The 23327-nt window shown below is 57.5% G+C and overlaps 2 protein-coding genes across 3 annotated transcripts; both read left to right on the forward strand.

The window, feature by feature from the left end:
• Window positions 1-229: 229 nt before the first annotated feature.
• Window positions 230-15607, forward strand: Usp5 (ubiquitin specific peptidase 5). Of its 2 annotated transcripts, none has more exons than XM_090325065.1 (20): window positions 230-410; window positions 4054-4179; window positions 4934-5000; window positions 5164-5297; window positions 5594-5739; window positions 6333-6517; window positions 7439-7533; window positions 7961-8154; window positions 8775-8846; window positions 9297-9384; window positions 9472-9597; window positions 10118-10271; window positions 10363-10537; window positions 11082-11170; window positions 12628-12819; window positions 13399-13542; window positions 13613-13758; window positions 13842-13995; window positions 14086-14170; window positions 15179-15607. In XM_090325065.1, exons 1-20 carry the CDS (start codon window positions 300-302, stop codon window positions 15270-15272), a joined length of 2577 nt encoding a protein of 858 aa, XP_090181191.1. In that variant the 5' UTR covers window positions 230-299; the 3' UTR covers window positions 15273-15607. The 2 variants fall into 2 exon arrangements, with proteins under 2 accessions (XP_090181191.1, XP_090181190.1); XM_090325064.1 differs by having other exon boundaries at window positions 246-410; window positions 12628-12750.
• An 853-nt stretch (window positions 15608-16460) lies between these two features.
• Window positions 16461-19960, forward strand: Tpi1 (triosephosphate isomerase 1). Its single transcript, XM_090325089.1, has 7 exons — window positions 16461-16713; window positions 17574-17697; window positions 17793-17877; window positions 18345-18477; window positions 18665-18753; window positions 19045-19132; window positions 19429-19960. The coding sequence occupies exons 1-7, from the start codon at window positions 16476-16478 to the stop codon at window positions 19545-19547; spliced, it is 876 nt and encodes a 291-aa protein (XP_090181215.1). The 5' UTR covers window positions 16461-16475; the 3' UTR covers window positions 19548-19960.
• The last annotated feature ends 3367 nt before the right edge of the window (window positions 19961-23327 follow it).

Genomic DNA, 23327 nt, shown 5'->3' on the forward strand with positions numbered 1-23327 from the left:
ACCCGCAACTCCGACCCCACCGGGCCACTCTACGTGCGCGCTTGCCTCGTAGGAGTCTGATTGGTCCTTACGGCCGTCAATCACACCCGCAGCGCTTCTCATTGGTGGTAGCCAAGAGTAAGGCTGGAGCTGGAGGCGGAGCGTCGGTCCGTAGGCTACGTCCAACCGCCATTCTCGCGCGTCTTGCCTTGTGCGCACGCGCCGAGCCGGCAGCGCTGATTGGACAGGAGAGCAGGGGTGGGAGGGGGACTGGGAACGGTGGGATCCGCCGTGTGAGTGGAGAAGCTGCTGCCGGTGTCATGGCGGAGCTGAGTGAGGAGGCGCTGCTGTCAGTATTACCGACGATCCGGGTCCCCAAGGCTGGAGACCGGGTCCACAAAGACGAGTGCGCCTTTTCTTTCGACACGCCGGTAAGCCCATTCCCCATGCCCGCGGCGCGACCACGACTTCCTTCCATCGCCCTGGTCATTCTGCCGGGGCCTGCAAGGCTTGGGCCACCGCCTCCTCGCTATGCATCTTGGGACTGGTAGTCTCTCACGTTCCTTGGCTCCGTTGCTTTTCAGGAGCCCGGACTTGGCGTGAGACTTGCTCTCCCGGAAGTCTCCGCGCCCCGCCGCGCCCGCTCGAACGTCGCGGCGCATTGTGGGGATTGTAGTCCCCCGACGCCCTCCTTGCCATTCTAAATCAAGGTTGGCCGCCTCGCTGGCGAACTACATCCCCCAGGGACCCCTCCTGTCCCCCCCCCTCACCCCAGGGAAGGTGGCTTTGCCCGCCGCGCACGGCTCCCCGGGTTTTGTAGTCTGGCGTGGACGGAATGAGGGGGTTGGTGCGGGGTGGTGGGCGGGGGGGGGGGGGAAATGATGGATTCAGGAGGGGCAGCTCGTGGTCTGGAAGTGGGGTGTGGACGAGACTGGATGGGGGGGTGGAGGGGAAGATGGAGTTGGAGGGCGTCCGCCCCTGGCTGAGATGGGCAGGGGGGCGGGGAGGGGTCGCCCCCCCTGGAGAAGTGGACGGTGGTGGTGCCCTCCTCTTCCCCCCCTCCACCCCGTCCATCAAGGTTGGGGAGAGCGAGGGGGAAGTATCGATCCCTGGAGGCATTTGATTTGATTTGATTATTATTTGAGGCTGGTGAGGCTCCTAGACAAAAGCCACCACCCCATCCCATTCCCCACCCGACTCTGTGCTCCCCCCGTCCCCGCCGACTCCGCTGCGGGCATCCTGCCTCCCCAGTGACACCCCGAAACCAGGCCTGCACTGGGAGGGCTGGGGTTGGGAGACCCGCCCCCCGCCCCCCCCACCCTCCCCACCCCTCCCTCCCAGCCCCGGGCCCTGCCCAGACCAGCTCACCGCCGCCTGGAAAAACTGCAAGTCAGAGTGGAAAGTCTTCTCACGGGCGCCTCACCAACCAAGCGCTGAGTTCTTTTCAGCTGCCCGGTTGTAGGGGGCCTCGGATTCACTTGTCATTTGTGGTCTTGCTGGGCTTCCATCCGAGGAACCCCAGGCCATGCGCCCAGTCTGGGTTTTTTTGTGTGTTTGTGTTTGTTTGTTTGTTTTTTGGCAGAGGTAAAAGAGGACCTGTGCAATTTTTTTTAAATTTTATTTAATTTTGCAAGTCCTGAGGCTTGAAATCTGAGCCTCATATTGCTCCTCCCCGCGCCCCCCCCCTTAGCCTTTTCTGCACATGGCTGGTGTTCTAGCACTTTGAGTCACCCCCTTTACATCAGCTTTTTGCTGGTGAATTCAACGTTACAGACCCTTCCGCCTAGATCTGGCTTCACACCATGTTTGTCAGATCTTGGAGTGGGTAGATTACAGGTGTGAACCAGCAAACACTAGATAAGTGGGTTTTTCTGGGTCCACTTATATCCCCTCTCATTAATAACTGGCACATCTATATCTATCTCTATCTCTCTATCTATATATGATTAGTTTTGTGTGTGCCCATACTGGTCATTGAACTCATAGCTGCTGCTCTTCCATTTAGGCCACCCCTGAACATCTGGCTTTTTGCTGGTTAATCAGAGATAAGATTTTCACTGACTTCCCTGCCTGGGATTTTTTTTTTCTTTTTAAATCTTGATCCTCACATCTCAGCCTCTTGAGTAGCTAAGGTGAAAGCGTGAGCCATTAGCTCCTAGCCAAGAAGTTCTGTAACTTTCTGATACTAGCCTCCTTTCTTTCCTTTCTTTTTCTAGCCTCCTTGCTTTACTAACCATCCCCCCCCCACACACACACAGCATCTTTGCTTATCTTGAAATGGAGTTCATGGGAAAAAGAGGTTAGCTGACCTCCTTGCAAGAACTGCTCTATTTGTTCACTAACAACTGCAGCAGGACACTCTTCCAGGGAGATTCACAGAGCAATCGATTGGGCCAAGAAGTGCTTTGCACAATGCTCTATTTTTAATATCACAGCAGAGAAAATTTCAAGGCCACTAAGGCTTTGATTCCAGGCAGAGAATGCCAGTTGCTCAAAGCCATGGATGACAGGTCAAAAGTACTGTCTCCATTCCCCTCCCCTACTGGTTATGTCACTGTTACAAAGGCAGCTTTTACCCAGAGCCATCTTCCCCTGTTCAGCTGATTCCCAGTGGGTGCTTGACCTTTCCCTGTTCTTGGATTGTATGTGTGCCAGCCATCTCAGCAAATGTTTTCCAGATTATTCTAAAAAGTCATAGTACTAAGATAGGTGGGAGTTCACTGAGCAGAGAGGCCATTTGGGTTCCTGGTGGATTTAAAATGCTGGACTTGCCAGGTGCCGCTAGCTCATATCTGCCACCCTGCCCTATCCGCAGGAAGCTGAGATCTGAGGATCATGGCTCAAAGCCATGACTTTCTTGAGCAGGAAAGTCTGTGAGAGACTGATCTCCAATTAACCAACCAAAAGCTGGAAGTAGAGCTGTGGCTCAGGTGGTAGAGCGCTAGCTTTGAGCACAAAAGCTCTTAGGATTAGTGCCCAGGCCCAGAGTTCAAGACTGGGGAGGAAAAAAAAAATCAAGCCTTAGCTAGATGTTGATGGTTCAGGTCTGTAATCTTAGTTACTCAGGAGCCTGAGATCTGAGAGTTTCAATTCAAAGCCTGCCCACACAGACACATCCAGGAGACTCTATCTGCAGTTAACCATCAAAAAGCTAGAACTGGAATACTAGCTGTGAGTGAAAAAGCCAAACAAGAGTGAGTTCATGTGAAAGGGTATCAATGTATGGGAATTAATGCACCATATATCTGGCAAATATCATGTAACCTTTCTATTAATTACAATTAAAAAATATATGAAAAAAAAAGTGAGTTCAAGACCAGTACTGATACACATCCACAAATGCGTCTGACGTCATCAGACTGGTTCCTAACAACATTGCTTCCTAGAAGTCAAATTGTGTGTGTGTGTGTGTGTGTGTGTGTGTGTGCGCGCGCGCGTGTGCGGGCACGCGTGTGCATATGCCAATCCTGGGCCTTGAACTCAGTGCTTCGGTGTTCTTCAGAATTTTTTTTTTTTCTTTTTTGGGGAAGGCTGCCACTTGAGCCACAGCTCCACTTCTGGCTTTTTAGTCTCATAGACTTTCTTGCCCTGGCTGGCCTCAAACTGTAACCTTCAGGTCTCAGCTTCCTGAGAAACTCAGCAGGCAGGCTCTCTGAACATTAGAGATTAGATAGGACTTATCTTTGGACTCCCAGATTTGAGAAGAGTGTGTGACATTCAGGTCTGTTTTGACTGGGTGTCATTCCTGATCCTGGAAGTGTATGTTATTGTATCCCATTTATTTTCTGAATCACTTGGCCCCTATGTATCTGTGGTCCCCAAAGTCCACCTTAAGAAGGAAAAAGAATGTTGATGGAGAATGTTTTCAGAGTCTTAAGGAAATGACAGAGAATCTCAGCCATGTACAAGGCAGGTCCCCAAAGGCTACTTGAGTTAGGTGAGGCCATGCTGTATTGAGAACAAGAACATTCTTTTGGAGAACCAGCTGTGTCTGATTCCAGATTGTTCCATTTCCCTACTGTTCTGGGTTTCATCCTGTTCCTCCTCTTCCCTCCCTTATTTCCTGCACTACAGGAGTCCGATGGCGGCCTTTATATCTGCATGAACACGTTCCTGGGCTTCAGCAAGCAGTATGTGGAGAGACATTTCAATAAGACAGGCCAACGCGTCTATCTGCACCTCCGACGGACTCGGCGTGCGGTAGGCCCGGGCTGGGGAAGAGCTGGCTTCGTCCACACCCAGTGATCTGGCTGTCCACTTTGAGTCTGACCCCCTCTGGTCTCTTTTATTTTTATTTATTATTGTCAGTTGTGGGGCTTGAACTCTTGGCCTTGGTGCTTGGCCCTGAGCTCTTCAGCTCACAAGGCTACCGACCCACCCCTGGAGTCACAGTGCCACTTCTGGTTTTCTAGTGGTTCATTGGAGAGTCGAGTCTCAGGGACTTTTCTGCCCAGGCTGGCTTTGAACTGCAATTCTCAGATCTCAGCCTCCTGAGTAGCTAGGATTATAGGCATGAGCCACCGCATTCAGCTCTTTTTCTTTTCCCAGTCCTGGAGCTTGAACTCAGGCCATAGCGTCACTTCCAGCTTTTTCTGGTCTCATAAACTTTCTTGCCTGAGCTGGCTTTGAACCACAATCTTCTGGTCTCAACCTGTCTCTCTCTCTGGGCCTTGAACTCAGGGCACAAGCATTATTCATTCTTGAACTTCCTTGTTTTTAGCTGACACTTGGCCATCCACTTCCAGCTTTTTGCTGGTTCATTGGAGCTAAGAATCTCATGGACTTTTCTGCCCAGGCCAGCTTTAAACCATGATCCTCAGATCTCAGCTGGTACACCTGGCTCTTTTACCTTATTTTGTGTCATGCAGACATGGCCCAGAACTGTTTTAGTGACCACCCATGCTGTGCCCTGTCCATGCTGTGTGGCTGACCCTGCCCTGCCTGTTCCTTGCAGAAAGAAGAGGAGAACACTTCCGGAACTGGTGACCCGCCACGGAAGAAACCCACCCGGCTGGCCATCGGTGAGCATCGGGAGTCGTCTCCCCCGGGCTGGCCTGGGTGCTCTGGGTTGCTGGGAAAGCCCTAAACAGGATCAGTGGTCCTGGCGGCTGTAGGGGGAGGATGGGTTGAATCAGAGACACTGACCTGGGTCTACCCACCTCCTCCGCTGCTCCCTCCCACCAGGCATTGAAGGTGGGTTCGACCTCTCGGAGGAGAAGTTTGAATATGATGAGGATGTGAAGATTGTCATTTTGCCAGATTACCTGGAGATTGCCCGGGATGGGCTGGGAGGCCTCCCGGACATCGTGAGAGATCGGGTATGAGTGTCCTGACCTCCCAGGAGGGGCTTTTGTTTCTGGTGCTGGTCCTGGGGCTTGAAGTCGGCCTAGAGGTTGTCCCTGTGCTTTTTCCTGTTCTTGGTGTTATTCTACTACTTTTTGAGCCATGGCTCCACTGCTGGCTTTTTGCTGGCTATTTGGAGAGCCCCGAGACTTTTCCTGCCCCGGCTGGATTCGAACCATGATCCTCAGGTCAGCCTCCAGGCTGGAGCCCCGTGGGTGGGGAGAGCAGGGGGGGAGCCTCCGCCGTCTGACCCTCGGCTTCCCTGCCGCAGGTGACCAGTGCGGTGGAGGCACTGCTTTCCGCCGACTCTGCCTCCCGGAAGCAGGAGGTTCAGGCCTGGGACGGGGAAGTCCGGCAGGTGTCCAAGCACGCCTTCAACCTCAAGCAGCTGGACAACCCGTCTCGGATCCCGCCGTGGTGAGGCCTGGCCCTCCCCGTGCAGCCTCCGCTTCCGGGCAGCCCCCTTCCCTAAAGCAACCTCCACTTCCGGTCTGCCTCCTTCTGTAATGCAGCCTCCACTTCCGGGCAGCCCCCCTCCCCATGCAGCCTCCACTTCTGGTCTGCCTCCTTCTGTAATGCAGCCTCCGCTTCCGGGCAGCCCCCCTCCCCATGCAGCCTCCACTTCCGGTCTGCCTCCTTCCGTAATGCAGCCTCCGCTTCCGGGAAGCCCCCTTTCCTAATGCAGCCTCCACTTCCGGTGCAGCCCCCCTCCCCATGCAGCCTCCACTTCCGGGCAGCCCCCTTCCCTAATGCAGCCTCCATTTCCGGGTATCCCCCTCCCCATGCAACCTCCACTTCCGGGAAGCCCCCCTCCCCAATGCAACCTCCACTTCCGGGCAACCCCCTTCCCTAAATCAACCTCCACTTCCGGGCAGCCTCCTGGGCCAGGGCACAGTGGCCGCCCTTCTAAAGGGTGTGAGGGAGATGAGTGGATCTGGGGACACTCGGAGGGGAGGGGGGGCGCCCGGGGTCCCCCTCCCCGCTCGTTCACGTCCTCCCTCCCCGGCCAGCGGCTGGAAGTGCGCCAAGTGCGAGATGCGCGAGAACCTGTGGCTCAACCTGACCGACGGCTCCATCCTCTGCGGCCGGCGCTACTTCGACGGCAGCGGGGGCAACAACCACGCCGTGGAGCACTACCGGGAGACCGGCTACCCCCTGGCCGTCAAGCTGGGCACCATCACGCCCGACGGAGCCGGTACTGCCCTCCATTCCGCCAGGCCCGCACAGCGCCCGGTGCCGTGACTGCGGCTGCCTGGTAGAAATGGAGTTACGACGGAATTCCTGTGGGCTGGTACCGGGACTTGAACTCAGGGCCTCGCCCTCGCAGCTTGTTTGCTCAAGGCTCTTCCACTTGGAGCCATTTCTCTGCACATAAGGGTCTCAGATTAGTCCTGCTGCGCTGGCTTTGAGCCTCCATCTTGAGCTGTCAGCCTCCTGAGTGGATAAATCTTCAGTACCACCTCTCCCCGAGGGCTAATCCCCCTCCTAGAGGAGCTGTAACTATTACCAGCTCGGGATCACGCCTTCTGGCGGCCCCACTGATACCTTGCTAGTGCAGATTCTACCGGGGTAGATTCTGAGTGGGCATTAATTGCAACCCTCACCCCTTTTTAAAAAATGTTTGTCAGTCATAGGCCTTGAATTCAGGGCATTAACATTCTATCAGTGAGAGCACAGCCCCACATCCGGTTTTCTGGTGATTCGCCAGAGATAAGAGGCTCAGAGACTTTGCCTGCCTCCTCTGGCTTTGAACCACACTCTTCAGATCCCAGCCTCCTGAGTAGCTAAGGTGACAGGCAGAAGCCACCAGCGCCTGGCTGCCTCATCCCTTATCTCATATTAGACAGCAACTTCTAGGAGAACTTGTGATCTGAGTGATGTTGACATATTATTTCTATATTGTGCTTCTATTAATTACCATAGGCAGTTACCACAATACAGTTGTAGCTGCATGAATACTCTTCATACAGCTAATTCATTACATGGTGCATTGTGTTAGCCCAGGACAATGGGTCATGGTGTGAGGCTTTCCTGTCCCTCCCAAGGTCCCCTCTGGGCGGGCTGCAGGATGGGTGACCCCAGACGCATCCCTGACCCTGCGTCTGCTTCCTCTTAGACGTGTACTCGTACGAGGAGGACGACATGGTTCTCGACCCCAGCCTGGCTGAGCACCTGGCACATTTTGGCATCGACATGTTGAAGATGCAGAAGGTGAGTGCGCCGCCCCCGCCCCTTCCAGGGCCTCCGTCCTGCAGCCATCAGTGAATCCAGCTCAGGACTCAGCCTGCTAGTTCCTGTGTGAGTAAGGCAGGTGGTTCTGAGTCCCACGGCCCGATGTCCTAGAAGGACTGGCTGGCAGGCCAGGAAGTTTCTAGCATCCCAGTTCCTCAAGAGGCTGAGATCTGAGGATCGTAGTTCAAAGCCAGCCAGGGCAGGCAAGTTCATGAGACTCTCATTTCTAACGAATCTCCAAAAAGCTGGAAGTGGAGCTCCAGTTGGAAGAGTAATTCCCCTAGAGCACAAAAATTGGGGAACAGCTCCAGGGCCCAAGTTCAAGCCCCGGGTCTGGCCTCTCCACAGAACACAAAGGCTGGATCTCTGGCCCGGCGTGAAACCTCTCCCCACCCCCTCCTTGCAGACGGACAAGACAATGACGGAGCTGGAGATAGACATGAACCAGCGTGTTGGGGAGTGGGAGCTGATCCAGGAGTCGGGGGTGTCCCTCAAGCCCCTCTTTGGGCCTGGGTACACAGGGATCCAGAACCTGGGAAACAGCTGCTACCTCAACTCTGTGGTCCAGGTGCTCTTCAGTATCCCTGACTTCCAGAGAAAGTGAGTGCTCCCCCCTCCCGCTCCTCCCCGAGGTCCCGGCTGCCCAGGGAGAAAAGCCCGCGAGATTCTTATCTCCAGTGAAGCAGCAAAAAGTCAATTGAGCTGTGGTTCAAGTGGTAGAGCCTTGTGAAGAAAAAGGCTCAGAGACAGCATCTAGGCCCTGAGTTTCAACCCCAGGACCTTCACACACACACACACACAAATCACTTGGAGACTGACATGAAAAATTAGACACTCCCCCTCCCCACACACACCTTTTGCCAACTCTGGGGCTTGAACTCAGGGCGCAGTCGCTGTCTCTGAGATTCTTTTGCTCAAGCCTAGCATTCTGCCACTTGAGCCACAGCACCACTTCAGGCTTTTTCTGTGTCTGTGCTATTGAGGAATCGAACCCAGAGCTTCATGCATGCTAGGAAAACTCTCTACCACTAGGCCATGTTCCCAGCCCAGACTCTTAATCCTTATTCTCACGGTAATGCTCAGAAGGCCGAGAAGAGCGTGGCTGACAAGAGAAGGTGGACAGATTATTGGAAAGAAGGGGACTTACTGCCATTTTCGGTATTAGTGTCCATTTTTCCCGTCTCCCTCTGCACTCTCCACTTCTTTCCTTTGTCCTTTAGGTATGTGGACAAGTTGGAGAAGATTTTCCAGAATGCCCCAACCGACCCCACCCAGGACTTCAGCACCCAAGTGTAGGTAGAGCTTGTGTACAGAGGCCTCCGTTCTCTGTGGGACCTGAGGGGAACACCACTGAACCCAGACAGTTGTGAGCTCTGTGTGTGCTGTTGCTTGGGTCTGGGTTCCTGTAAGGGACCCTAGGGGAGTGGACTAAGGAGAAACATGAACCAGGTTGAGCTGGTGGGGGCTGGTGGCTTGTGCCTGTAATCCTTGCCGTTCGGGAGGCTGAGATCTGGGGGATCACAGTTTGAGGCCAGACAAATCCAGGAGATTGTTCACAGTGAACCAGCAAAATGCTGAAGCGTGGAGGTGCGGCTCGAGAACTAGAGCGAAAAAGCTAAGCAAGATGGAGAGGCCTGGCTTAGGAGCCCCCGGAAGGCAGGGTTGAGCTGGGGAAGGGGGAGGTGGACGCGGTCAGGGTCCCTCATGGAATGAGCTCAGCGGGTCTCTTGCCGTCGCTGCAGGGCCAAGCTGGGCCACGGGCTCCTCTCGGGTGAATATTCCAAGCCAGCGCCAGAGTCGGGTGATGGAGAACAGGTCGCAGAACAAAAGGTGAGTCTGGAACCTTCCTTCCTCTGTGACCACTGGGCAGGGTGACACCCTAGATCCCCTGGCCCATCCTGTCCTCCTCTGGCCCAGGAACTCCAAGATGGCATTGCCCCACGAATGTTCAAGGCACTCATTGGCAAGGGACACCCCGAGTTCTCCACCAACCGACAGCAGGACGCCCAGGAGTTCTTCCTGCACCTTATCAACATGGTGGAGGTGAGGGTGGCGCTGCCCCACGCCTGCCCTTGTGAGTGGGTGTTGGCAGCTTGGCAGGAGGCTGAGAGCTGAAGATCCAAGTTCAAAGTTGGCCCAGGCAGGCGAGTCTTTGTCTCCAAGTAACTACAGAAGAGCTGGAGGTAGAGCTGTGGTTCAAGTGGTAGAACCCCAGCTTTGAGCACATAAGCTCAGGGATGGTGCCCAGGCCCCGAGTTCAAGACTGGCCAAAACAAAAGCTATAACCCTTGCTACTCCAGAAGTTGAGGCCTGGCCCTGGAAATTTGCACTTCATAGCCATCCTGGGAAGAAAAGTCCTTGCGATTCCATCTGCAGCAAAAAGCTACACGGGAGGTGTGGCTCAAGTGGTAGAACACCAGTAGTGAGCAAGCAGGCTGAGCTAGCACTGGAGAGAGTGAGTTTAAGCCACGCTGTAGAGGACCCCCGCCCCCTCCACGGCCTGGTGTGTGGGTCCCCTTCTCCCGGCTGGCCCAGACCTCCCCAGCCTCCCGCTTTCTCATAGAGGAATTGCCGGAGCTCGGAGAACCCCAACGAAGTGTTCCGCTTCCTGGCGGAGGAGAAGATCAAGTGTCTGGCCACGGAGAAGGTCAAGTACACCCAGCGCGTGGACTATATCATGCAGCTGCCCGTGCCCACGGACGCAGCCCTCAACAAAGGTGGGCGGCTCACCGGGCCAGGGCCAGGCCGGTCTAGGAGGGGAGGAGGGGCGCCCTCCCTAAGAGCACCCCCCCCCATCTTTCTCACCAGAGGAGCTTCTGGAATATGAGGAGAAGAAGCGGCAGGCGGAGGAGGAGAAGACGCCCCTGCCGGAGCTGGTTCGGGCCCAGGTACCCTTCAGCTCCTGCCTGGAGGCCTACAGCTCCCCCGAGCAGGTGGACGACTTCTGGAGCACAGCCCTGCAGGCCAAGTCTGTCGCCGTCAAGTAGGTGCTCCCTGTCCCCCACCTGTCAGCTAGCTCTGCCTCTCCCCACCGCCCTGGCTGGTTAGGGTCTCCAGGACACCCGTCCTGATTGGTTAGGGTCTCCACAACTCCTGTCCTGATTGGTTAGGGTCTCCACAACTCCTGTCCTGATTGGTTAGGGTCTCCACAACTCCTGTCCTGATTGGTTAGGGTCTCCACAACTCCTGTCCTGATTGGTTAGGGTCTCCACAGTTCCCATCCCGATTGGTTAGGGTCTCTAAGACTCCCGTCCTGATTGGTTAGAATTTCCTTTCCTGTCCTTGTGGGTTAGGGTCTCCCCTCCTGTCCCTGCTGGGTAGGATTAGAGCTGGGCTCCTGACATGGCCCCTGGCAGACTGGGGTGTGGCCCCCAGCCCAGTGCTTCTGGTGCCTTCTTTCTGGCTTCCAAAGCTCCTCTTCAGGGCCTGATAACAGCCCAAGGAGGGAGGAGGGGGATGGGGTAGGGCAGGCACTTTGAGAGCCGGTGCCTGGCAGTGTATGGTTCCAGCGTTTGCTCTCCTCCCAGGACTACGCGGTTCGCCTCCTTCCCTGACTACCTGGTCATCCAAATCAAGAAATTCACCTTCGGCTTGGACTGGGTGCCCAAGAAACTCGGTATGGCAGTTGTGCTGAGGGCAGAGAAGATGCTAGAAGGAAAGGCAGGGCTCATGCCTGTAATCCTGGCTACTCAGGGTGCTGAGCTCTGAGGGTCATAGTTCAAAGCCAGCCCAGGCAAGAAAGCCCATGAGACTCCTATCTCCAGTTAACCACCAGAAAACCAAAGTGGTGCTGGGGCTAAATGGTTAGGGTGGTGGCCTTGAGCTGAAGAGCTCAGGGACAGCGCCCAGGCCCAGAGTTCAAGCCCCACGACCCACCAGGAAAAAGAAAAAAGTGGAGCCTGAGTACCTGTCTACAGGGGCTTTCAGGCTTTTTCTCTGAAAGATGGAAAAACTGCCTTAGTTGCAGATGTGTCTAGTTGACAAAACACTGAAACTATTGAAAGTGTCTTTGATTTTGTAGTTGTGATTTATAGCTGAAACTGATTTTTTTTTTTTTTTTTGGTCAGTGATAGGGCTTGAACTCTGGCCTGGGCGCTGCCCCTGAGCTCTTCAGCTCAAGACTACCCCCTTACCCCTTGAGTCATAGCCCCACTTCTGGTTTTCTGGTGGTTAACTGGAGATAAGAATCTCACAGACTTTAGTGCCCAGGCTGGCTTTGAACTTCAATCCTTAGATCTCAGCCTCTTAAGTAGCTAGGATTACTGATTTTTTAATACGATTGTGTTACTAAGGTGTTGTAAGGAGGGTTTAACCATTCCATAAGTCATATAATGAGTACAATTCCTTTTTACAATGTCACCCTTTATTTTTAATCATTGGTAAAGGTGGCTCGGGGTAGTGATGTTTATTTTTTGGAACCCGGGTCTATCTGTATAGGTGAGGCTGGCCTAATTAATAGCTTACCTGCCTGGACTGGCTTCGAACTGTGATTGTCAGATCTCAGCCTCCCGAGTAGCTTCCCAGCCCAGCTGGTATTTTCATTGGATAGTCTTGAAACCATTCTGGTAGATCTTACAGCTGAGCTGGCTGTCATTTAAGAGCAAGTGATTTGTATTTTTTTATATAAGGGAGGTGATTCATGTGCCCTCCCCCGACCCAGGTCTAGAGTCCAAGTCTCTTGGCTCCTAGATAAATATATATTTAAAATGTTAATGAATATAATTTAATAAGTTAAATTTATAGGCATAATAATGTATAACGACACTTAATAAATACATTTAAATTATGTAACTAAATACAAATCTTTTGTTTCTGCCAATCCTGGGGCTTGAACACTTGGCTTTTTCGCTCAAGGATGGCTTTCTACCATTTGAGTTCAACCTCTCCTTCCAGCCTGGTGCTGCTGAATTGGGGAGGGGAGTCACTTTCCTGCCCTGGCCACTTTCAAACCATGATCCTCAGATCTCAGCCTCCTGCGTAGCTGGGGTGACAGGCAGAAGCCAGGCCCCCCCCCCAGGCCTCGGGGAGCTGCCTGCGGCTGTGACCCGGTGACCCCACCCCTCCCCATTGCAGACGTGTCCATCGAGATGCCCGAGGAGCTGGACATCTCCCAGTTGAGGGGCACAGGGCTTCAGCCCGGGGAGGAGGAGCTGCCCGACATCGCCCCGCCCCTCGTCACCCCGGATGAGCCCAAAGGTAGCCTTGGTTTCTATGGCAACGAAGACGAAGATTCCTTCTGCTCCCCTCACTTCTCCTCTCCGACATGTTAGTGACTCTTCTTCCTGCCTGTCTCCCTCTGCTGCCGGGGTGGGGGGCTCCGCCTCGCCTCCCCCAGCCCTGTCCTTCGTGTCTCTGCTGTCCTCCCTCTCCCATTTCCTCCGCCCGCCTTTTCAGGGCCCTGGGGACGCCTGTGCACTGCTCAGAGCCTCATCTTTTGCTTCTTTCTTTTTTTCTTGCCGCCATTCCTGAGACGAACTCAAGGCCTGGGTTTCGGGGTCTCTTAGCTTTTTTCCCTCAAGGCTGATGGTGTCACCATTTGAGCCTTGTGCTGGTTCACTGCAGATGAGAGCTTTGTGCACTTTCCTGCTCAGTCCTCGCCTCTCAGCCTCCCGAGCTAGGAGGGGGGGTCAGCAGGCGTGTGGGTCTCAGTGGACCCAGAAATGGGGCGCGATCTGCGAGGCTGGACAGGAAGCCCACAGCCTTCTAGAACAAGTGCCAGTCGATGCGGGGGGAGGGGGGAAATTATGCACGGAGTGGGGGTGCTGGGGGCCTGGCATGCGTGGGGGAGAGGAAGCAATGGGAATGGGGAGCCCTGACCGCCCCTGTCCCCCTGTCCCCCCGCAGCGCCCATGCTAGACGAGTCTGTGGTCGTCCAGCTCGTGGAGATGGGCTTTCCCATGGACGCCTGCCGCAAGGCCGTCTACTACACCGGCAACAGCGGTGCCGAGGCCGCCATGAACTGGGTCATGTCGCACATGGACGATCCAGGTAGGCCCCGGCTCTGGGGGTCCCCCCGCCGCACCCCCTCCCGACGCTGACACCTCGCCCTCCTCGGCAGATTTCGCCAACCCCCTGGTCCTGCCGGGCTCCAGCGGCCCGGGTTCCACGAGCACGCCGGCCGAGCCGCCGCCCGAGGACTGCGTGGGCACCATCGTGTCCATGGGCTTCTCGCGGGACCAGGCCCTGAAGGCGCTGCGGGCCACGGTAGGGGCTCAGGGTGTTCCCCCTCCCCACCCCCCTCCACCCCCGCGCTCCCCGGGACCCAGGCAGGTCGCCTCCTCTTCCAGAACAACAGTTTAGAGCGGGCCGTGGACTGGATCTTCAGCCACATCGATGACCTGGACGCCGAGGCCGCCATGGACATCTCCGAGGGCCGCTCGGCCGCCGACTCCATCTCCGAGTCTGTCCCCGTGGGGCCCAAAGTCCGGGATGGGCCCGGAAGTGAGTGGCCCAGGGGTCGGGGCAGGGGATCCCCCCCAAGCTGCCCCCCATGGCCGCTCCAGTGCTCATCCGCCCCCTCCCTCCCTCCAGAGTATCAGCTTTTCGCTTTCATCAGCCACATGGGCACGTCCACCATGTGCGGCCACTACGTCTGCCACATCAAGAAGGACGGCAGGTGAGGACGGGCACAGCGCCCCGCGCGTGCGCACGGGCATGGGAGGGGGCGGGCAGGGCCCGTCGTGAGGGCTGAGGATCCTGGCCGAAAGCCAGCCGGACAGAAGTCTTAAGAGACGTCCCTCCAGTGAATCCCCCCAAAAAAGCCTCAGGTGGAGGTGTGGCTCAAGGTGGGCACGGGCGGGAGCATGGCCCAGTGGTCGTGTTCCCGCCTAGCCTGCACCAGGCCCTGGAACCACAGACGCAGAAAAAGCCAGAGGTGGTGCTGTGGCTCACGTGGCAGAGCCCGAGCCTTGAGCAAAAAGTGTCTGTTAGGTTCCAGGTCAAGGACAGTGCCCAGGCTCTGAGTTCAAGCCCCCCCCCCCAAAAAAGAGCAAGAGACCAAAAAAGACCCGAGTTCAATGCCAGGATGGGCACACACAGAAAGCAAAGGGCAGCTGAGGATGGGGAAGCAAAGAGAGCACGGCAGGCCTCGTGACCTTTGTCCTGTCTGCTAGGCAGGCAGAGCACAGCCGGGGGCTGGGCCGGCCTGGCCGCCTGCTGGTGTAAATGAACTGGCAGGCGCCATGCTCTGTCCCCGTGGCTGGCCCAGCGTGGCAGCCCCACCTGGGATCCTGCCTACTCACCAGGCTGAGATCTGAGGATCCCAGGTGGAAGCCAGCCAGGCAGGCAAGTCCAAGAGATGTCGTCTCTCCAGTGGAGCTGCGGCTCAAGTGGTAGAGCACTAACCTTGAACAAAAGAAATCAGCCTCAGTGCTTAGGCCTGGAGAGTTCAAGTCCCAGGCTTTACTGGGACCCCACGTCGGGCAGCGGTTTTTCTTGCAGGGATGATTGTGGGATAAATCGAGTCAAGGATTAGAGCTGGCCCTGTGACCAGGCGAGGCCTTCAGACCCCCCCCCCTCCATCCACTGGGCTGGACGTCTGGGGGTCCAGGCTAAGGGTGGCTCATCCCTGTGTCCCCCTCTTCTTCACGGGGGCGGGCCTCACCCTGTGACCCCCCTCCTCCAGGTGGGTGATCTACAACGACCAGAAAGTGTGCGCCTCCGAGAAGCCGCCCAAGGATCTGGGCTACATCTACTTCTACCAGCGCGTGACCACCTAGAGCCGCCCTCGCCCCTGGCCGAGCAGGCTCAGGGGTCACACCCCGCGGGGGAGGAGGGGGCGGGAGGACCGAGGGGAGGACTTTGGCCCCCCCCCCGCCCCGTCTCCCCTTTCTTCCTGCCCCCAGCAGCTGGGAAGAAGCTGGAGGCCATGGGAGACTGGCCAAGCAAAGAGGAGGGCCCCTGATAGACTTGGGGGACCAGGAGGGGGCCTGCAGGGGCCCGACGCCTGTCTGTGGGACCCCCTGTCTGCGGGCGGCTGGCTTGCTTCCCCTCCCCGCCTCCACCCGTTTTTGTTTCCGAGGCCCCGCCCCGGGGCGGGGCCTCGGCCGTGGGGGCGGGGCGGGGGCGGGGCTTGGCGCGCCCTCTTCCGGAAGAGGGAAGCTGTGCCTCCCTTCCCAGTGTGTGTGCGCGCGCGCGTGGCGGGCCCGGAGGGGCACGGGACCCCCCCCTTTGCCCTCCTGCCTCAGTGTCCCCCCTCCTTCCCTTCCGCGTCTTGTTTCTTCCCTGTTCTCTGGAAAATGCCAAAATACACGGTGTGAATCAGTGCCGAGCCTGTCAGCCGTCGTGTTTGGGATCTGCCAGGACTGGAGGGGCCCCGTGCAGAGACCGGGGCGGGGTCAGCCTGTCCCCCGGCTACCAGCCGAGATCGGAGGATGGGGCCAAAGACGGCCTGGACCGGCCGCCACGACGCTCAAGCGGGGCAGCGCCGGCCTGGAGCAGAGCTGCAGCTCGGTCTGCCCCGGGTTCAAACCCCTGCGGCCCCGGGGCACGAGTTCTCACCTGGCCTGGACACCGATCGGGGGCGAGGGGGGGGAAGAGGGGGGAGGAAGGGCCGCGCCCACCCGTGCCGCCATGGGGGTGAGGTCCCCTTCCTAGAAGGACTGCTGGGGAGGGGCTCCTGCCCCCCCTCCCGTCCCCTCCCCTCCCTACCTCATCCCTATCTCCACCTCCACCCTCCTCCACCTGGCCCCGCCCCTCCCGCTGTACCAGCGCTGGCCCCGGCCCCGCCCCCTCGCTGGTCCCCGCCGGCCCCGCCCTTCCAGGGCGTTGCTAGGAGACGGAACGCCAGAACTCCGCGGCCGGGGCGGGCCGGGGCGGGTCGAGGCGGTGGGAGGCCGGCTCCGCGGGGAAAGCGGGCGGAGCCGGGAGGGCAGGGCCGGGGCGGAGCCGGGGCGGGCCGGGGGCGGGCCGGGGCGGGCGGCATGGCGGGCTCCGAGAGGGCGGAGCTCCGCTTCGCCGCGCTCTATATGAGCGGGCCGTGCTCGCCGCCGCGCGCATCCGCTGACCTTCACCCGCGGACGCAGCCCCCGCCGGCCGCCGGCATGGCGCCCTCGTGCAGGAAGTTCTTCGTCGGGGGCAACTGGAAGATGAACGGGCGCAAGAAGGCGCTGGGGGAGCTGATCGCCACGCTGAACGCGGCCGCGCTGCCCGCCGACACCGGTGCGCGGCGGGGGGCCGGGATCGGGGGGGCCGGGGCCGGGATCGGGGGGCCGGGGCCGAGATCGGGGGACCGGGGCCGGGATCGGGGGATCGGGGAACCGGCGCGCCCCGCCTCGGGGATCCCCGGCACGAGGGAGGGTCCCGCTGCGACCCCCGAAGCGTGGGGATGGCCTCTCCACCGCAGCCCCCCCAGAGCTCGAGCGGGGAGCCGGGCCCCAGCCCCCCCCCCCCCCCCCGAGGGCGCGGGGGAGAAGCCGGGCCGCGCGGCCGCCGCCGTGCGCCGCCGCACGTAGCCCGCCCGCCCCTCCCCGCGGGCCGCCCGGCCTCCTTCCCCGGCAGCCTGGGGGTCTCCTGGGGGCCCCCGCCGGCCCCCCGAGAGGCCTGAAACCCTGGAGGACGGGGATCGAACTCTGGAGCCAGGGGAGCCCAGGCCTCTGTGATCTCAGCTCCGACCCGGAGCCCGGAACCCTGGCTCTCATTGGGGGGGGGGAGGGAGGGGGAGGGGGTCCAGCCATTGACCCCCCTCCCAGAGACCCCACGCACAGATCTCACGACTTGGTTCCCCCCCCTCACTTTTATTTTTTCCTAAAAATCCTTGCGGGCCTGGGAACGTAGACATTGCTTATTTAAGAAAAGAAAAACGACTCCCTGGCCCCCGAGGAATGCTGAGTCTAGGAGCTGCCCGTGCCCAGAATAGCCCCGGGAAACTGGAGCCCTGGCACTTGACAAAGTGCAGAGGGCAGGGTGAGGGCCAGGGCCGGGTGAGGGGGCCTTTCCCAGGCGCCTAGGCTAGAAAGCAGTCAGAGGTCATCGTGTTAGGGGGCTCCGATGGCAATGGAAGCCCCCCCTTTCCTCCTCAGAGGTGGTGTGTGCCCCCCCCACGGCCTACCTCGACTTCGTCAGGGAGAAGTTGAATCCCAAGATTGCTGTGGCGGCCCAGAACTGCTATAAAGTGACAAATGGCGCCTTCACTGGGGAGATCAGGTGAGACAGAGGCAGGTGGGGTGGCTGGCTGCAGGGGGTGTCTTCACACCCCTTCCCCTTCTGTGCTGAACCCTGGTTTACTTGTCTTCCTTTAGCCCTGGCATGATCAAAGATTGTGGGGCCACGTGGGTGGTCCTGGGCCACTCGGAGAGAAGGCATGTCTTCGGGGAATCGGATGAGGTGAGTGAGGAGGAGGAGGAGGCCAGAGATGCTTGCTGGGCATTCGTGCTCACACCTAGAGTGCCCACAGCCCAGGAGGCTGAGATCTGAGGATCAAGGTTCAAAACCAGCCAGGGCACAAAAGGACCTGAGACTCTTTATCTCCAATGAACCATTAGAAAATAGGAAGTGAGGCTTGGCTCCAGGGTAGGGCGGTATGTTTGAGCTGAAGAGCTCAAAGACAACACCCAGGCCCAGGGGTAGGGTGGTAGCCTTGAGCTGAAGAGCTCAGGGACAGGGCCTAGGCCAAGTTCAAGCCTTCACGACCCACAAGAATAAAAGAAGAAAAAAGCTAGCCTAACATCAGAAAAAGGAACAAAAAAAAAAAACCAACTCAGGGACAGCATCCAGGTCAGGCACAAAGAGAGAGAGAGGAAAATGCTTTATTCCAAGAGAGCTGTGTCACCAAATCTGTTCCTCCTCCACAGCTGATTGGGCAGAAAGTGGCCCACGCCCTGTCAGAAGGCCTGGGGGTGATTGCCTGCATTGGGGAGAAGCTAGATGAGAGGGAAGCTGGCATCACGGAGAAGGTCGTGTTTGAACAGACCAAGGTCATCGCAGGTATTCATGGAAAGGGGGGTACCACCGAGTCTGGCCATGCCTGGGCTACAGAAACACAGAGGAAGTGGGGAGGGGGGCCTCCGAAATCCCCAAGTCCCCAGCCCCTGAATGGACACCTGTGGGTCCTGCGTGGGCCACCAGGGGGCAGCAGGTCCCCGCCCTGGCATCTGTCATCTTCCTCTTGCAGATAACGTGAAGGACTGCTGGAGTAAGGTGGTTCTGGCTTACGAGCCTGTGTGGGCCATTGGTACCGGCAAGACAGCCACCCCTCAACAGGTAACACCCCAGGAGCTCTGCCTCCAGGTCCAGCAAGAAGTGTGGCTTGTGTGCCAGCCTTGACGGGACTTGAACTCAGAGCCCAGGACAGGCACCGAAGGTGGGGAAAAAACCCACAGGCAGGCAAACAGGAAGCTTCCTAGCCTACAAGAGAGACAGGGACTGCCCACCCTGCATCTGGGCCATTTCCAGTCCAGGCTCTAAGCCTCTTGCCTGGAAACCAGAGGAACAGGTGACGGTGGTTTTCCTGTTGTGATTCCGACAGGGCCTTAGTCTCTCTTGTTGTTCTAGGCCCAGGAAGTGCACCAGAAGCTCCGGGAATGGCTCAAGTGCCACGTCTCGGAGGCCGTGGCCCAGAACACACGCATCATTTACGGAGGTGAGTGGGTTTGGAATCCACCGAGGGGAGAATGGAGTGCCTGGCTCCCTGCCCTGCCTAAGCTCCACCCACCCCAGCCAAGCCACGCCCTCCCCGACCAATCCGTGAGCATCCCTGGTAAGCCACGCCTACTAAAGACTTCTTATGAAGCCATGCCCATCTGGCTGGGCCGCGCCCACCCTGACCAATCCGTGATCATCCCTGATAAGCCACTCCCATTCTTGCCTAAGCCACGCCCATCCCATCCTGTTCTCTGGCCCTGGCCAAGCCCCTCGCTCTCTGTCCCCTTGTCCCAGGCTCCGTCACAGGTGCCACCTGCAAAGAGCTGGCCTGCCAGCCCGATGTGGACGGCTTCCTGGTGGGTGGCGCTTCCCTCAAGCCTGAATTCGTGGATATCATCAAGGCCAGACAATAAGCATCAATGCCCCTGGCGGCCCTGGAGCCAGGCCCTGCTCTAAAGAGCCCCAAGGCGCAGCTCCCACCTTTGCCCGAGCTTCTGGTGACGTCATCCACCCACCCCTTTCTGTGGCCCCTTGGCCAATGGTCCTCTCTGAGCGCGGTGGGACCAGCCCAGTCGCTTTACCACCTTGTTTAGAACCAAGCTAGACGTGGCACCGACATGGCTCCTCCTTGGCCGAGTGAAGCCTGCTGGGTGATTCCCCCACCCCACCCCATCCTCAGGCCCAGGGAAGGGCAGAGGTGGAAACCACTCTCTCCTGGTCCCCTGAGGCACCAGGGAATCTAAGACCTCCCACAGTGCGCATGCGTGTGTCATCCTGTGAGCATCCATCGCCCCGTATGAAATAAAATACCTGGCATTAGATCTTACGCGTTCGTTTCCTGTTTTCTCCTTCAAACTCAAGATCTCAGCCTCCTGACCCTGGATTGAAAACGTTAAGGGCCTGAGCTAGGCTGGGGAAGACAGGAAAATGGCCTGATTCCACCAGGAATCAAAGGCCTGAGGGAAGAACACAAGCCCTGGGGCCTCTCTAGCCTCACCCTTCAATCCTGTTTCCTCTCTTTCGCTCCACCTGGAATTTGCCAGAGGGAGAATGGAGGTGTGTGTGTGTGTGTGTTGTGGGGGGAAATCAAGAGGATCTGGATTCTGAGTCCTGGTACAGCCTTTGATGACTTCTCTTTGGGGGCTTGAACTCAGGGCCTGGGCGCTGTCTCTGAGCTCTTCAGCTCAAGGCTGGCGCTTCTACCAGTTGGAGCCACAGATCCACTTGTGCCTTTTTTTTGCTGGGTAACTGGAGATCAGATTCTCACACCCTTTCACCTGTCGGAGCTGGCTTTGCACAGTGCCATCCTCAGTTCTCAGCCTCTGCAGTGGCTGGGATTACAGGCACCGAGCAGGGATCCTGGCCTGGTTAGATGACGACCTCTTCCCTCATCCTCTCCCCTCCTCTGGCCCAACAATTTCCATCCCAAACCACCAAAGGGTCCAGGCCTTGAATCCACACAAGGCTGGCCCTGGGTAGGTGCCCTCCAAACCATCGCCTAGAACCCCAGCAGCCTCTCTGACAACTGGAGATCTGGCTGGGGGGGCGGGGGCGAGGTATAGGACCTCAGCCTGAGAAACCTGCTGCCAGGGAAGGCAGAGGGAGGACACGCTTTCCCCCCCCTCAGACCACACCCATCCTGGGGAGAGGCCTGAACAGGACACATCCTCTGTGGGTGTGGTGATCGAGAGGGACCCCAGACCTGGGGGTCTCTAAGCTTTTGTGCTCCAGGCTGGTACTCTACCACTTGAACCACAGCTCCACTTCTGGCTTTTTTTGGGGGGAGGGAGGAGAGGTAATTTCATTTCACTTTGGGGACATATATATATATATATATATATATATATATATATATATGTGGATTAATTAGACTTCAGAGCTTCACAAACTTTCCCACCCAGGCTGATTGAGATTTTGAGATTTTGAAGCATGATCCTCAAATCTCAGCTTCAAGAGCAGCTAGAATTGCCTGCATGAGCGCATGTGCAACTAGCACCCACCCCCCCCCCCAAAAAAAAGGATGGTTTTGAGTAAAGCTATGCTACTAATCAGCCATCCGTTAGCCATGTGATCTTGGGTGGCCAAAGTTCTCTACGTTTATTTCCTTTCCTATGAAAGGGAAACAATGACAGGATGCCAGGGGTTTGTAGAGATGAAAAACTGCAGGTGAAACAGCACCGGGCAGGTTTCACAGGGCACACGCAGGCTGTTGTGCCAGTGATACTTCCTGAGTTCTGAATTCTGCAGAGACAGTTTGCCAGAACAGGAACCAGTCCACCCCAGGACTCTATGCCTTTGACCTTGGGGAAGTTTCTTCACTTACCTGGACCTCTGGAGCAAGACCTCTGTTAAGTCAGAGATCACGAGTGTGTACTTATTGCTTAGGCAGGGTGGGTGGGTGTGCAGGCTGTATATACACACACACGTGCATACACATGTATCTCCCCCCCCCCAAAAAAAAGCCTGCATGCTGCCTGTAATCCTGCTACTCAGGAGGCTGAGATTTGGGGTTACAATCTGAAGCCAAGCACTGCTAAGTCTGTGAGACTTTTTTTTTTTTTTTGGTCAGTCATAGAGCTTGAACTCCGGCCTGGACACTGTCCCTGAGCTCTCCAGTTTAAGGCTACTGCCCTACCCCTTGAACCACAGTGCCACTCCCGTTTTCTGGTGATTAACTGGAGATAAGAGTCTCATGATCTTTGATCTTTAGTGCCTGGGCTGGCTTTGAACGTTGATCCTCAGACCTCAGCCTTCTGAGTAGCTAGGTCTGCAGGTGTGAGCCACCATGCCCCACTGAGTCTGGGAGACACACTCACCACAACAAAAAAAAGCCTGAGGTGGAACTGTGGCTCAACTAATCTTGATCACAAAAGCTCAAGGACAGTCAGTGCCCAGGCCCTGAGTTCAAGGCCCAAGAGTAGCAAAAAAAAAAAAAAATAGAAGCTAAGAAACAGTGTGCAGGTCCTGAGTTCAAGCCACAAAACTGGTACACACAGACTCACACTCACACACACACACACACACACACCCCTAGGAAATGGCCACAGAGTACTTCTCCAACAGACCTGAGGCTCCAGGGGCCTGAGGTTCACGGCCACGCCCACAGGGTGACCACGCCCACCGAGCTCAGCCGGAGACTCCGCCCCCTCCAAGACGTCTATTTGCATTTCACGTACAAGTGTCTGGATGCTGGAGGGCGGGGCAGCCCACGCTGAGTACGCTGTGCCGGGGAGGGAGGGGGGAAATACGTGGTCACGCATGTGGGCGGAGCCTCCCTAGATCCCAGCGGCTCTAGGGCGCCCTCGTGTGGCCGTGCGCTGTCCCTGCACGAGCTTCTCATACCCAGGCTGGCTTTGAACCTGGATCCTCGGCTCTCAGCCTCGAGTAGCCGGGATGGATGACACAGGTGTGACTCACCTGTCCAGCCAGCTTTAGATTTCTTTGGAATTCCTTTCCCGTTGGCCTTTTGGACTCGTGTTTTCTCATGAAGCATAACTCTGGACTTGCAGTCCATCCCAGCTGGCCCAGCCCCGGGGGAGGGGAAAGGGGGAGGACGTGGGCTGTGCGGATCTCATGAACCAGTGCAGGTTCAGCCTCGGCCAACTGGATCCAGAATGGAAGCCCAGGCTCCCCACAGCTTCCAGGAGGAGATCCAGGCTCCCGCCTCCCCCAGCACCGCCTGCCGGGAGAACCACCTGCTCTCTCCGCACACCATGGTTTTTTTTCTCTATTTTATTTTGCTTCTGTGCTGGCCCTGGGACTCGAACTCGGAGGCTAGGGCGCTACCACTTGAGCCACAGCTCGACTTCCAAGCTTCTATGGTGGTTCACTGGCGACAAGGGCGTCTCACTTTCCTTCCCCAGGGCTGGCTGGCTTCCAACCAGGCTCCTCAGGCCTCAGCCCGCTGGAGGAAGCTGGGCTGGCCGGCCTGAGCCTTTCCGCGGAGACTTTCCGGGGTTCCCGGCCCCGCATTCCAGCCCTGGAGCAGGCCCCGCCCACTAATTTATGTCCGCCGACAGTTAAGGCGACGCTCCGGCCCTTTTAGGGACCACGCACATCCGGGTTCCTGGGCTGGTAACCAGGCAACGATGGATCCACCCACCTGGACGCGGGGTTGGGTACGCACAGTTAACTGACGCAGGCTACGCAAGCAGCCTGGAGCCGGGGCCCCGCCCCCGTTGCCATGGCAACCA

Source organism: Megascapheus bottae, chromosome 37, assembly GCF_031878675.1.
Source record: "Megascapheus bottae isolate mThoBot1 chromosome 37, mThoBot2.hap1, whole genome shotgun sequence".
Classification (NCBI taxonomy): Eukaryota; Metazoa; Chordata; class Mammalia; order Rodentia; family Geomyidae; genus Megascapheus; species Megascapheus bottae.